We start from the raw sequence: 14,911 nt of genomic DNA on the forward strand, positions 1-14,911 counted from the left end.
GAAACCACTGGTGGCTGAATGTACTTGAATTCATTGGTATTTCTGATAACACTTGAAACAGATCTGAAATGAGGGGAAACGTTGGTCCTTCTCTCTCCCTCAGGATGGACTGGGAAGAGTGGGCTTTATTTGAGTAGCTTTTTCTGGTCCTAAAATGAGAGCCACCTCTGATTTATCATCCTGGTATTTCCAAGGTAACGATAACCCACAGATTTCCTCAGTTTTCCCTCTTTATTGTCTGCTAGAGAAAGACCCGTGCTTCTGGGCCTCTGATTCCCCCATCATAGGAGGGGGCTGGAGGGGTCCCCCCTCCGGGTCCCCCGAGCTACTGGCTTGCAGGTGTGAGCTCCTCACAGGGATCTGAAAGTGAGCTCCTGCCCTTTTCCTCTCCGTTCCCAGACAAACCAGGGGCTCCAGTGCAGCACTATGTACTCTGCACATAGGTCTGTCCCAAAGTGCACTGGGTTGGTGCAGCTTTGTTGGCTGGTTTTTGTTTTTTAAAAGTGTCTGGCTTTGAAAGTTGCCTGAGCATGCCATACGCTTGGAAGGAGTGGAGAAACGGTCTGAGTCGAGCAGGCTGGCCCGGCCGTGTCTGCCGGCTCCCCTGCCTGGGGCTTGCCTGGCATCGCGGTGTCCCCTGAGGTCCGCCCTGTGCTGTAGACAGTGTCCCGGAGCGATGGCCTCTTGTGGAAGCCGGGCTCGGGCAAGACCCGGGCCAGTTCCGGGCAGTCCACGTTCTTCTGCCCTCTTGCCAGCCTGCCTGCTAGATCTTTCCCCAGCTCCAGAGCAGCATGTGGAGGGGTGGGTCCGCGGCCCTGCTTTTTTTTTCCGAGAGCATGTGTACTTCTGTTTGCAATGTGAGGGGACTCGGGGTTTGTTGCCTGTACGTCAAGGCTCGTGGGCTTTGGTGGAATTAACAAGCTCCCAGGGAGAGACATTTGCACAGGCCCGTGGAGGTGAGGGTAGAGTAAGGGCAGTAACCAGTTCTCACAGTTTCCTCGTTTCCTCCCATTAGCCTCAAGTCCCTGGTAGATGGATACAAACAGTGGTCGTCCAGCGCCCCCAACCTGGGGAAGGGCCCGAGGAGTAGCCCAGCGCTGCCAGGGTTCACCAGCCTTATGGAGATGGGTGAGCATTGCCCTTGTCCTGACCTTCCCTGTTCCCTCAGGGAAATTTTGGTCAAGCTTCTGGGACTGTTTGAGGACCCTGGTGCCCCTTCATGGGGGTCGTCTCCTCTTTCCCCGACTCCCGGGCCCCACCTCCTTCCCTCTTTGCTCGCTCTACTCCCGTTTCATTGAACCTTCCCCAGTCACAGTTTCTTCCTCCTGCTGCCATGGGGCTCCCACAGCCTCCCATCCCAGGAGCCAGGTATAGTCTCCTTAGGGCAGTGCAGAGGGTGAGGCCTTGAATCAGGCACTTCCCTGTGCTGGGTCGCTTTCCTTTGTATCTTAAAATGGGGAGTCTGCAAACCAGGAGATGGTGGTGGGGGACACTGTGGTCTTTCTCCAAGGAGCTTTCCAGTTGCTTGGGATTGCTGACTGGGTAAGGTCTCCTCCATGCTGTCGCTCAGACAGCAGGTGCTGTTCTCTCTGAAGACTTCCAAGGTCATAGTGGGTCAGTTCATAGAATAGAGGCACCTTCACCCGTGGAGGGCGTTCCGGTCCATCGCAGGACACTGGTCTAAGGACAGGTCTCTAGGCCATCCCAGAAATTCAAGGTCTCTTCCAATTTTAAGGTGCAAGAAAAGGAGGAAGGTTTCTGTTCTACCCACTATTCTAGGACACTCACACTCTACCTCTTGTGTTGAGGGTCCCTATGAAAGGAGTGGAAAAGTGGCAGATTTCCTCTTCAGAAAACAGGAAAGGAGGCTCTGGAATGGAGAGTGATTTCCTCGGGTTGGTCACAGTTGAGCGTGGAGGGCTAAAGCCCTGGGGGTCAATGCCCGGTTCCTTATCCCGCCCGCGAGACTCTTCAACCTTTGCATTCCTGACGCTCGGCCAGGAGGCGGGGGCGGGAGAGAAGGACAAGTTTCTCTTGCCGCTTCATCTCCATGTCCCGTGTCCCCTCCCTTCCTCTTGTCTGCACAGAGGATGAGGACAGCGAAGGCCCCAGAAGTGGGGAGAGTCGTCTACAGCATCCACCCAACCAGTCCTACCTCTGTATCCCATTCCCTCGTGGAGAGGACGGAGAGGGCCCCTCCAGTGATGCGGTCCACGAGGAGCCCACCCCGGTCAATTCGGCCACCAGTACCCCGCAGCTGACGCCCACCAACAGCCTCAAGCGGGGCGGCGGCCACCACCGCCGTTGTGAGGTGGCCCTGCTCGGCTGTGGGGCTGTTCTCGCAGCCACGGGCCTGGGGTTCGACCTGCTGGAAGCCGGCAAGTACCAGCTGCTTCCCCCGGAGGAGCCTGAGCCCCCAGCCCGGGAGGAGAAGAAGAGGCGCGAGGGTCTTTTCCAGAGGGCCAGCCGGCCTCGTCGGAGCACCAGCCCCCCATCCCGGAAGCTCTTCAAGAAGGAGGAGCCCATGCTGCTGCTGGGAGACCCCTCCGCCTCCCTGACGCTGCTGTCGCTCTCGTCCATCTCGGAGTGCAACTCCACCCGCTCCCTGCTGCGCTCTGACAGCGACGAGATCGTGGTGTACGAGATGCCCGTCAGTCCGGCCGAGGCCCCGCCCCTGAGCCCGTGCACCCGCAACCCCCTGGTCAACGTCCGCGTGGAGCGCTTCAAGCGGGACCCGAACCAGTCCCTGACTCCCACCCACGTCACCCTCACGGCCCCCGCGCAGCCCAGTGGCCACCGGCGGACTCCTTCCGACGGGGCCCTCAAGCCAGCGGCTCTCCTCGCCAGCAGGAGCCCCTCCAGCAATGGGCTGAGCCCCAGCCCTGGAGCAGGTGAGCCCTGCCCTCCTCCTCTTTCCTGCCTCTGTGCCCACCCCACACCCACCCCCACCCCCGCCCCGCCAGGAGTGGCAGAATTGGAGTGAATGTCGTTCCTCCTCTGACTTCGCTCACCAGGACATGCTGCCCTCGGCTGGAGGTGGCCCGGCCGGCTGCCCTCTCTCTGTCCTGTGCCTCAGTGCAGGGGAGACAGAAAGGTTCCAGGCAGGATCAGACCTGGGGCTCCGGGAGATATTCAGGCCCTGGATCTTGGAGTGCACCGTGCGGTGCTTGCAGGGTACGGGTGGGCGGGAGCCTAGCTCTGCTTGTTCCCAGAAGGGGAGACGGAAGTTCCCGGAAGGAATGGCGCGCTCTCCCAGGAGGGGCATCTGGTGCCACGTGGCTGGGCTCTTGCCTGCCGTTACTGCGCTGGTGCAGTCGTGCTCACAGGCAAGCTGCCTCCTGGGCGTCCTGCCCTGCATCACTCATCCCTTACTCATGGCTGACTCTCCAGACGTGGAGAGGGATCTGGATAGACTGCTGGGCCCAGCGTGTGCCTGCCTCCTCCGTCTGATACCGAGCCACCTGGCCATCCTAATCTCACGTCGTTCCCACCAGCAGCCCCCGCCCCCTGGGGACCTGAATCTGACTCTGAGACCCCCCTTGCCCTGCAGAAGACGACGAGATGGTGACTGAGATTTGAGTGATACCTGAGTGTAAACGACAGTTATTTTTCCCTTCCGCTTGCCCCCTCCCCTCTTTAGATTTTTTTTTGCTATACAGATGTGTGTCCTCTTTGGGGAGAGACCTTATGACTCATCTGTAGAGTTTGGTTACCTTGATTTGTTCCTGCCTCCTGTGTTTATTCACTGAATAAACTGGGAATAAGCAGACCTTTCCTTAAGTCAGGGTCAGCGAACTTTCTTGGTAAAGGGCGAGAGAGTAAATATTTGAGGCTTTGTGGGTCCTGTGGTGTTTGTTGTCATGACTCAACGCTGCTGCTGCTGTAGTGGGAGAGCGAGCAGTAGGCGTGGCTGTTACACTGAAGCTTTATTTGCCAACACAGGGTGGTCCATGGGGCATAGTTCTGCCTTAAGCTTTTTCGTTACAGATGTCACCTCCTTATGTCCCATGATTTCTGTTCTAATCAGATACAGTGATCACGGCCTTCTGGTTCACTACTATATCCCCAGTGCCTCCCAGCACACTGCCCGGCACGTCATTGGTGCTCATTAACTATCTGTTACTCGGGTTAGTCCAAGTGACTAACGATATGGCGGCTGTGGGGAGGGAGTGGTGTCTAGCTGGCCCAGGAATGTGGTGTTGTCATCTGATGCTTCTCCCTTTGTCTCTTTGACCAGGAATGTTGAAAACCCCCAGCCCCAGCCGAGACCCAGGTGAATTCCCCCGTCTCCCTGACCCCAATGTGGTCTTTCCCCCAACCCCAAGGCGCTGGAACACACAGCAGGACTCCACCTTGGAGAGACCCAAGACCCTGGAGTTTCTGCCTCGGCCACGTCCTTCTGCCAACCGGCAACGGCTGGACCCTTGGTGGTTTGTGTCCCCCAGCCACGCCCGTAGCGCCTCCCCAGCCAATAGCTCCAGCACGGAGACGCCCAGCAACCTGGACTCCTGCTTTGCTAGCAGCAGCAGCACTGTGGAGGAACGGCCTGGACTTCCGGCCTCGCTCCCGTTCCAGGCAGGGCCGCTGCCCCCCGCCGAGCGGACGCTTCTGGATCTGGACGCGGAGGGCCAGAGTCAGGACAGCACCGTGCCGCTGTGCAGAGCTGAACTGAACACACACAGGCCTGCCCCTTACGAGATTCAGCAAGAGTTCTGGTCTTAGCGTAAAATGGGCTGGGGGCGGCCAAGGGGGAAGCAGGAGGAGATCGGGGGAGCTGGTTGGCACAGCCCTTTCTCAGAGTTGGACCCCCCCTGAAATCCGGCCCTACTTCTTGCACTGATAATGCACTTTGAAGATGGAAGGGGTGGAAGCAGGGCCACTTCAGAGGGTCCCCTGCCCTGTAGGGCCTTTCTACCCACGTCCACTGGAAGGGGCTGTGGCCATCAGCTCTGGCTGTGTAGGGGAGAGAGGGGTGCGTGCATGTCCCCCATCCTCCACAGTCTTCCTCGCCTTTCGGGTGGCCCTGCGGGGTCACTCAGCCAAATCTGTCTGCTGCTCCCTCTCCTGAGCCCCCCGGGTAAGCCCAGAGCCTGTCCTGGAGTCCTCGTATTAGCCCTGAGTTCCACCTTCCCAAACACCAGTATTGGATGTTCTGTGATTGATTTTTGCTCCTCTTCCACATCCTTCCCCAACACCCATGAATCCGCATCTCAGCTGCGGTGAAATAGCTTTTCCGGGTCCTCAGCCCTTACGTGCCAGCCGGAGGACCGAGGGCACGGTGCCCCGGCGTGGGGCGCAGGAGTTGCCGGACCTGGCACTGACCTGCCTGTGCTTCCAGGTGCCCCCTCCCTGCATTTATTTGAGCCTTGCAGGGGTGAGGGGACCTGCCTCAATGACAAGTGTGGGGAGGAGGAGGAGTTAGGAAACCCAGAGTCGAGTGGCAGCCAAGAGGGTCACAGAGTCTGTCCTTGTTCCTTTTGGAAACATGCAAATAAGGGCAGAAACCAGCACCGTTGATGGCATCCATCTCCTACCTGCGGTCTGGACATGGCCAGACCAGTTTCTGCCCCAAACATGCTCATCCCAGGGATCATTTCTTGGGAGACTCACTCACCGGTGCCAGTTCTGAAGCCAGAGACGAAGTTCCTGCGCTTGTCCATTTTGTTGTCTGACCTTAATGTGTGATGCCCGCCCGTCCCTTGACCTTTCCTCCCATCCTGGGATCAGTGGACTTTGGGTTGTGTGTGTGGTTGGTAGAGACTTTGCGCCGCTCTAGAAGAGCGTATTGGTGGGGGCAGAGTGGGGGCTCCTGGACACTGGGAGCCGGAACTGGGGGGATATCTTCTCAGCCAGGCCATCCGTTCCGGGATGCCCTTGAAGGAAAACGGAGCCTTAGTGGTACCTTCTGCAAATGGACACGGTGAGGCCATGATGTTTGTAAGATGCTCAGTGAGCCCCTAATGATTGTGCCCCAAGCTTCGAGCCCCGGGCTCCACAGGCTGACCACGGTCCCTTGTCTCTGTACACAGGCGGCCCCGATGCTGGGCTCTGGACTGGGTTGGAAGGAGAGCAGAGGCCAACCCCGACTTTTCTGGAGTTCGTTTTCTTGACTTGAATGTTGAGTTGCTCCTAGAGCTTTCTCCTGTGTACCTTCACTTCTCCGCTTACCCTGAGGCCTCCTGTGTCAAGTGTGAACAGTTGTCTTGTGCGGGACGCACACATGAACTTGATGGGGAGCAGAGCCTTAGGTCATGCCGCTCTCCCCTCCAGACTCTCCAAACGTTGCTTCACTGTCCTCTCTCTCAGAATAGTTCCCTGGAGATGCTGCGGGACAGCCTGCGGGCTCCCTGTGTTTGCTGCCTGGGGGCCGGGACGGGGGTGGGGGGGGCGGCGACGAAGCCGGCTCAGGTGATGACTTTGGTCCCTGCTCCGTCTCTCCTTGGAACTGATAAAGTCCCAACCTGGGAATGAAGGAAGGGGTGACCTTAGCTTTCAAATGGCTCCTTGTTTGATGAGCTCACTGGCACTCTGGCGCAAGGGTACCACCTCATCTGGGGTGGGAGGCGTGCTCAGTGTGTTGCCCCTGGGACTCGGCTGGCCTGTGTCATCTCTCCTTTGTGCCGTGAAGACTGCGAGGGACGATTTTTGCCTCCATCCCCCCCACCCCTTGGCCAGAAGGGGAAAAAATGTGAATCCTCTCCACAGTTCCAGCCCACCAAGTGACTCCCCTTTGTTCTTGATGGGGAGAGGGGGCAGGTGGTCTCTTCCTTGCCCTTCCCCGGGACTCTCCATAGCCGGGTTCCTAAGTCACTAACGCATTTGCAAACCCTTGGCTCCGCTGAATGGCCCCTTGGCGGGGCACAGCCTACAGCAAGATCCAAACCCGCTGGCTCTGGACTGCGCTCTGCACGGTGAGGCAACTGACCGTTCTCTACTTTCCGTTGTTTCTTGGGGCGGCAGCCATCTCTTTCGGGAGTGGTAGCGTGACTGTTGCAGTGCCGGATGAATGGCGGCCACTTGGCCTTGAGTGAGAGGTGGAACCCGTTTCTTACTCCCCACTCGGAGGGAAGACGAGGGAAGCCTGGGTCCGCTGAGGGTAGAATTGCACGTGCAAGAGGCAGAAGCAGGTTTACTCTGAAGTGGCTTTGGGGAGCTCGCCCGGAGACAGAAGAGTTCCTTCTCAGCTCCTCCAAACCCTGTCTCCGATGGGCCCCTGCCCGCTGCGCACGCGCGCGCATTCTCTCTCTCTCTCTCTCTCTCTCTCTCTCTCTCTCGGGCGAGGCTCGGTTGAATAAGGATTCTGTGTAGTGATGGGTTCAGAGTTGCTTTCTGTCCGCCTTGGCTCCCTGGCCTCTGTGGCTGCGGTCAGGAGCTGGCCTTGAAGCTGGGGTCAGCCCCGGCCGTGGCATTAGCCAGCATCTCCTGTTCTCTTTCCTTCTCTTTCCTCAGGAACACTTACTCTCTGCTCTTGGCAGGTGCTCACTACCTAGAACATGGTGACAGGAAGCAGGTCCTGCTCTCTGCTCCTCCTCCCCAGATCCTCCCATGGATTCTAAACAGGATTATCCTCTATGTACCCCCTTGGGGATCCAGGCCACTGCCAGGGGCGGAGTGGATGTCCCCATTTTCCCCAAATGTTATTTCTGAGGGGCTCTGGTGGTGGTCTTCACCCGGTGATGGTGATGACGAGAGCTCACAAGGGTCCACTCGGAATAATGCTAACCTTTCCTCCTGGCCTTTACAAACTTGCATCATTGTCCTTCTGATACACTTGCTGGTACAGAAGAGGAAATGCTTCAGGAGGAAGACATTCAAGGGAAGAGAAATTGACAATCTGCTTGGGCTGGCTGCTGAGTTGGGCACCGAGCTCTTGAGCCCTGAGCAAGGTGTCTGTCTCCCACTCTCTGCTTTGCTCTCTGGCCTCGGGCTTGGTCTTTGCTCCTCTCACATTCCCTTCCTGTAAAAGCAACTGTTACCCGCTTCTGTGTCAAGGCCTTGAGGACACATATCCCAGCAGGTCAGCGAAGCCCACCGCTCCCTGCCGACCATCAGGATGGACTGCTGGCGTCAGCAGTGTGGTTCTCACCACTTCTGCCTCTAAGGGACTTGCCTCCTGTTCCTTCCTTTGGTTTCTGGAACAGCAGTGCTTTGGAGTTGGCTCAGTCTGGGGGCCACGGTCAGGCGCGTGTTCTTCCACATTTATGTGGCACCTGGTGTCTGTAAGCACCCTTTCTACTCCCCCACTTCCCTTGTCCCGCTGGTCCTCACTGTCAGCGTCTTAGGAAGGAGGATCGAGGAGACGGGGAGGCCAGAGGCAGCGTCAGAATGGCAGTTCGGGGTCTCAGATTTTTTAGGAGTCATTCCCAGAGTCTGCTTTGTTCAGAGACTGGAATCAGACCAGTTCCCAGAAGAAAGTTTGTGAGAAGGTCCACCGGACCTTGAGATCATGTCCCGGTGTGAAGCTCTTTACAAGGCCCCTTTTCCCTCTGGCCACGGTTGCTCAGGGAAACAACAAGACACCCCAAGGGCACCCAGGTGTGGCTTATTGTCCAGTCTCTTGCTCCCCAGTCCCCACAGTGGAGGCCCCCTCCTCCCTCCGTCCCCCTACGAGGGGGAGACAGCACCCGAGCATTGCTAACTCTTCCAGCACACATTTCACACAAGCAGAGAGCAGCGGGCTCTGAAGGCGGGACGGCTGTGGAGGGGGTGCTTCCGGGAACCTTGACCTTTCCTCCCGTGTTTGATTAAGCCTGTGCTTTTGACTCAGGTAGGTGAGGGCCCCCCTTCAGGCAGGCAGGTGAGAAACACTCCGTTGCCTCTTGAAGGATTTTGGGGAAGAAACAGATGTTGTCCTTGCTGTAGTGCCAGGCTTTTCCAGAAAGCTCTGCCGGAGTCTGTGGTGCCCAGGGTCAGAGGTGAGAGCAGCCCACAGCACGTTGTGGTCCCAGGTGACCGTGGTGGCAGGAGTGGCAGACTAATGGTGACCTGAGCTGTCTCCATACTAGCTGTGTGAAGTTGCCAATGTTTCTTCCCCTCTCTGGACCTCCGAGCCCAACCACGAACTAAGGGGGATGCTACCTTCCCTCCCCGAAGCACGAAGCCCTTTAACTTCAAAATGTGTGATCCTGGAACCCAAGGTCCAGCACTGACGAGCCTCACCTTGCTGGATCGCTTCTCTTTGTGGAGAAAATGTGTGTGTGTGTGCGTGTGTGTGCGTGTGTGTGTGTGTGTGTGTGAGCGTGCGCATGTGTGTGTGGTTGTAGGTCAAAACCAGTCGAATCTTGGCAGTTTCCTTTGGTTCAGCATGCTGGGCCACCTGCCTCTCCCCTTGGCTTCAGGCCTGGGGATGAGTTCTTGTCAGGCTACTTTTATGACTAGCAACACATTCCCAAATGCTCTCTTTCAGACGAATCCTTGCTTTCTTAGATCAGGAATTCAGATTAGTGAAAATCCACACTAGGAAGGAAAACGCGCTGCTGGCTGCTGCTGCTGGGAGTCCTCGGTCCTCAGCTCCTACCCGGCCTGGCCACCTGGGCGCTCGCCGTCGCGGGCACTGGCGTTTGAAGGCAGGACGCAGAGACCAGAGTCCTGGCTGATGAAGCTAAGTCCAAGATTTAGGTTCCTAGTTAAGCTGACCCCGCTCTGGGCATCTGGCTGGCTGTGCAGGCCGGGGGACCCTCTCATCAGCCTCTCCACCTGCTGACTCCCGTTTGTCCCTTGAGATACAGGCAGCAACTCCCTCCTTTGTTCATTTCCCGTCTTAGGCCCTAGAAGCACCGTGTCCTTCCCGGGCTGCTCAGGGAGCCCTAGGGATAGACGTTCTGAAGGTTGGGCTCCTTCCTTAACCTAGAGCCAGGAGGACTGGCCTTCCGGATTCTTCCTGCCCGTGGCTCCCTGCATTCCCCGCCTGTAGCCTTGCCCTGGGTCCCTCGGTCACCGCTGCAGTGAGACCAGAGAAAAGCCCTTGTAGTGAGTTACACGCCCTCGGTCCCCAGCTGTAGTAAAGAAGGAGGCGATGAACTCAGATTTCTCCTCGAGTTTCCTCACTGTCCACCCTAAACACACACAGACTCGCACACTCACGTGCGTGCACGCAGATTTAAACTGAATTTTCCGGAGGATTAAGGAAAGAGGTGGGTGATGGGTTTTATTGGTTTGCGGAAATGCCTTCTTTGGGATTTTCCTCCCTGTTCGAGCCTTTGAGTCTAGGTGGAAAAAGTGAAAGTTCACATTTGTGTTCGTTTTGTTTCTCTGGAATTAGCTCTTCGTTTTCATCCCTAGGCTCCAGTGTCTTGTCCACACGTCCTGACCCTGTGTCCTTGAATTCCCATTTTGCTTTGGGATTTAAGTTATTGTAATTTGTCAACAATATTTAAGACTAGAAAAGCCCAGAAGGAAACTTACCAGGTTCTTTTCTTTGGCTTTTTTTTTTTTTCAAGGTACTGTAAGTTGTTAACTAGGGATGCCAAGCAGGCTTGGTTCAATGGCTAAACCTCTTACCGTATTACAGTGTAATGCTGATTCAGCCTGGTCCCGCCACCAGAGCACACACAGACTTGAATAAAACTGTTACAACAATGACCTCTGGTTTGCTGTGTACTTTATAAGCTTATCCTTTCCCCTCTTTGTAATTAAACAGTATGTCCAAGGAACTGGCTCTTTCTGGGGAATTTCCCTACGTAGGAAAAGTAAAAGCTATGTCTATGGTGCAGGAAAGAGGAGGTGGGCGAGGAGGTTCCCTGGGGCCCCTCCCGCACCCCCCCTCACCCCCCCCCCCCCCGCTGGACTACAGGGGCACTTCCGTCATGTGGCACTGAGAACAGCACCGCCCAGATGATTCAGTCTCTTCTCACGGCTAACTTTTGCACGGGCCGCGGATTGGGGTCTTCAGAGCCCCCTGCAAGCATGTGCCGTCTCCCAGGCCTGTCACCCTCCCCTCTGATGTTCCTGGTAAAGCAGTAAATGGGGCCAAGAGGAAGAACACACATGGAGTTGCACACTTGTAAATGGGGTGTGCAGCTGTGAGGGGAATCTTGGGTTCTTTGCTGTCTTAATACTCTCAAGGGCACTTGGCCAGCTGTGTGCCCTTGGACAAGCCACTTCACCTCTCTGGGCCTCTTCTGGAGAAAGCTGATCACCAAGCCGCCTTTGTGCTTTCGCTTCCAGGATTACAAATTGGGTGGGGATGAGGGTAAGAGCAGATGGGGGAGGGGAGGCAGCGCGCATGGGGGCTACCGTCCACTGCCTTAGTCCCCTATTTCGCCATTCAGCTGCACGTGGAAGACGGCCTGTGGAACTTCAATACGGACACTCTCCCGCTTTAATGTTGTGACCGCGTATCTCCTGCCTTACGGCTTAGCTCCCTCATCTGCAACCCAGGAGGGCTGACTGAGGCGTGGTTCTGTGCTGGATGCTGAGACTGACAAGAAAGAGGACGTCAAGGGGGGTTTGCCCAGGGCCTACGTCATCTTTGGAAGGCAGATTGAGCAAAGATGAAAAAAATGACCAAACTCCTTGCTGGAGAAGATGCCGTGAAAGAGACCAGATGCCCTGTGCAAGGCATGGAACTCGCCCCATGTCTCTGGAAAGCAGTTTGGCCATGTGGCATTAACTCCATCAGAGGGGCCGAGAAATTGCATTTAGTGATTAACACTAGCTACAGTGTGCCAATGCGTGTTAAGACTTGACCCATGTTACCTGATTCACAACATCTCTGCATCTTTAAGAGCAGACCCCGTTTTATCTCCATTATACATGAAGACAAATGAGGATAAGAGTCAAGTAACACACTCAAGGCCACCCAGCTATCAAACAGGGGAGCTGGGATTTTTTTCCGATTCTAGCATCCTCGCTTGTATCACTTTGTGGGGTGCCTGGGTGGCTCAGGTGGTTAAGCGGCTGACTCTTGATTTTGGCTCAGGTCATGATCTCAAGGTTGTGAGATTGAGCCCCACATTGACTCTCTGCTCAGCGGGGAATGTGCTTGTCTCCCTCTCCTCTGCTCCTCCCCCTGCTCGCTCTCTCTCTCTTAAATAAATCTTAAAAAAAAAAAGTGTTCCTTACTTTTGGAATTTTTAGAATTTTTTTCTTATGATGAATATATGTTACTTCTACGTGCAGTGAAAGAATGGTGGCTTCCGAAGTTTGGGGTATATTCCCAGATACCAGGTTCTCCTGCAGATGTTCCAGATGTCTAGGCCACTTGCTTCAGGGCTGCTCCCTGACCTGAGTGATAGAGCAAGGTGACTGCAGACCAGGGCCAGGGCCAGGACCAGGACAAGCTTCCAGGTCCTAATGGAATCTCCCCTGACCCCTCTTCTCATTTCTTCCTCCCAACTGGGCGATGATGCTGAAATGGTGAGTCACCTGCAAATTGCAAGCAGAACCTAGTGAGGACACATGAACAGAGAAAGTTCTGGAAGGAAATAACACAGAAGTCTCCTAGAAGGCATAGCTGGTTAGGAATGCCAGGTCCCAGGCCGACACACAGTGTGCTCTTATATTTGCAACACAGGCACACAACCCTCGGTGCCTGGAGTTGGGCTGGGGTTGGGTGCAACCACACCCTGTTGACTTGACTGTGGAATGTGCTTCATTCAAGGCTGGGACCAAGTGCTAATCCGCTCCAGGATCCTTGCAGTCCCCACCCAGTCTGGTCCGACCAGCTCAGGCTGGGGAACGTGTTTTGGCCTAGGTGGGCGGAGTCAGGGGTTGTCGCTGCTCAGCCTTGCTCCTCCTCTCAGACACTGGTCCCAAGGTGGCCACCCAATCAGGAGAGCCTCTCGCACAGTCTCAAAGGGAGATACTGGAGGGTCCTTTGTGACCAAGGGAAAAGGGGAGGGTTGGGCAGATCAGCCCAAGGAAATGTGCTCAGGGAACACAGGTCTGGTCACGTTCCACCCCAATATCTGTAGGAAGAGACCTGCCTTCCTTAGCACAGCCTTGAGGGCACTCGACGATCTGGTCCCAGCCTACCTTCCCAAACTCCGAGCACGATTTCCCTGCCCCCAGCTTCACCTCACCTAAGACTGTACCCTTCTGTGTTTCCCTAAGATTTGATCTTCCAGACGAGGCCTCCTGCTGGAGAGACCATTATCTTCTTTCTGAGCAGGGGCTCTGCTACTTTCCCAGGTGTCTAAGTGGACTGTAGCCTGATTAAGTGGTTGGCAAATGAAGGGCTTGAATTTGGGGTAGGAGGATGCCAGGGATCATGAGGCCAGAGAAGGAGGAAAAGAGAAGAAAGGAAGAGAGACGGGACCCTGCCTTCCGGAAGGCCACACATTCCCTGGAGAGACGGAAGATGCTGTCACCAAGCACAGCAGGACTCCTGTGACAAAGGCAGTTCTGGGGGCCACAGTCAGCGAGCAGTGGCCAGTTAAAGAGACACTGACTCCCATCTTGTTCCGTGCTTTACCCAACCTGAAAAGAGAAGAGTCATCCTCCTGACACATAATGACAGAGGCCCTAGTCAGGCCTGCAATTCAGTGCGACCAGCAAATTCCAGTTCTGTTCGGGCCCAGGCAGGTCAATGAGGGACGCGTTCTGGAGATGATGGGGATGTGGTAGGGGTCAGCGGTGGACGGAGAGGCCCGCCCCGCCTGAGGGCATCTACTTAAGAAAAGAGCGCATGAACACATCCCCTCTGTGCTTTTCCTGAGAGTGAAAGAACAAGACAGGAAGGGGGGTGCTGCCTTTTTAGGAATTCCCAGTGTTGTGGGGGAAATCAGGTGAGGTCACGAGAAGGGCACTGGGGGGTACTCCGGGGAAGGGGGGATGGGGGAGAGCGGGGAAGCCGTGTCTAAGCTGAGGCCTGAAAGAGGAGAAAGACGGACAGAGCCCCTGGGTGGTGATGGCAGCTGGGATCCCAAGGATTATTCCAGCAGCCCTTGTTTTTTGTTTTTAATTAAAATTCAATTAGCCAACATACAGTACATCATTCGTTTTTGATGTGGTGTTCAATGATTCATTCGTTGCGTATAACACCCAGGGCTCATCACCACACGTGCCCTCCTTAATACCCATCCCCCGGCCCCCCCATCCCCCTACCCCCTTTTCTGTAACCCTGTTTGTTTCCCAGAGTCGAGAGTCCCTCATGGTTTGTCTCCCTCTCTGATTTCTTCCCATTCAGTTTTCCCTCCCTTGCCCTGTGCTCCCCCATGATATTCCTTATGTTCCACATATGAGGGAAACCATATGACAATTGACTCTCTCTGCTTGACTTATTTCACTTAGTATAATCCCCTCCAGTCCCGTCCATGTTGATACAAAACCTGAGGATTCATTCTTTCTAACGGCTGAGTAATATTCCATTGTATATATGGACCATATCTTCTTTTTTTTTTTTTTTAAGATTTTATTTATTTATTTGACAGACAGAGATCACAAGCAGGCGGAAAGGCAGGCAGAGAGAGGCAGGGGCGGGGGGAAGCAGGCTCCCCGCTGAGCAGAGTGCCCGATGCGGGGCTCGAGCCCAGGACTCTGGGATCATGACCTGAGCCGAAGGCAGAGGCTTAACCCACCGAGCCACCCCTGGACCACATCTTCTTTATCCATTCGTCTGTTGAAGGGCATCTCGGATCTTTCCACAGTTTGGCCATTGTGGACACTGCTGCTGTGACCATTGGGGTACAGGTGCCCCTTCTTTTCACTACACCTGTATCTTTGGGGTAAATACCCAGTAGCACAATTGCTGGGTCGTAGGGCAGCTCTGGTTTTGACTTCTTGAGCAGCCTCCGTACTATTTTGCAGAGTGGCTGCACCAGCTTGCATTCCCACCAACAGTGCACGAGGGTTTCCCTTTCTCTGCATCCTTGCCAGCATGTGTTGTTCCCCGTCTGGTTCATGGAGCAGCACGTGTGAAAGGAGCTTTCCATCGTCTGCCAGACCACATTCCTCCAGTCACAGGGCATTC

The 14,911-nt window shown here is 55.5% G+C and overlaps 1 protein-coding gene across 2 annotated transcripts in view; it reads left to right on the forward strand.

The window, feature by feature from the left end:
- The window catches only part of MAP3K9 (mitogen-activated protein kinase kinase kinase 9), a gene marked incomplete at both ends in the record, with an annotated part of 68,540 nt that extends 63,818 nt beyond the window's left edge, over positions 1–4,722 (forward strand). For both annotated transcript variants that reach the window (XM_080808964.1, XM_080808965.1), the window contains 3 exons: positions 1,016–1,128; positions 2,088–2,891; positions 4,238–4,722. In XM_080808964.1, the coding sequence (XP_080665090.1) occupies positions 1,016–1,128; positions 2,088–2,891; positions 4,238–4,722 (1,402 nt within the window). The remainder of the gene's footprint in view (positions 1–1,015; positions 1,129–2,087; positions 2,892–4,237) is intronic.
- Between the last annotated feature and the right edge of the window lie 10,189 nt (positions 4,723–14,911).

This window comes from Martes martes (genome assembly GCF_963455335.1).
Source record: "Martes martes genome assembly, chromosome: 7".
NCBI classification, from domain to species: Eukaryota; Metazoa; Chordata; class Mammalia; order Carnivora; family Mustelidae; genus Martes; species Martes martes.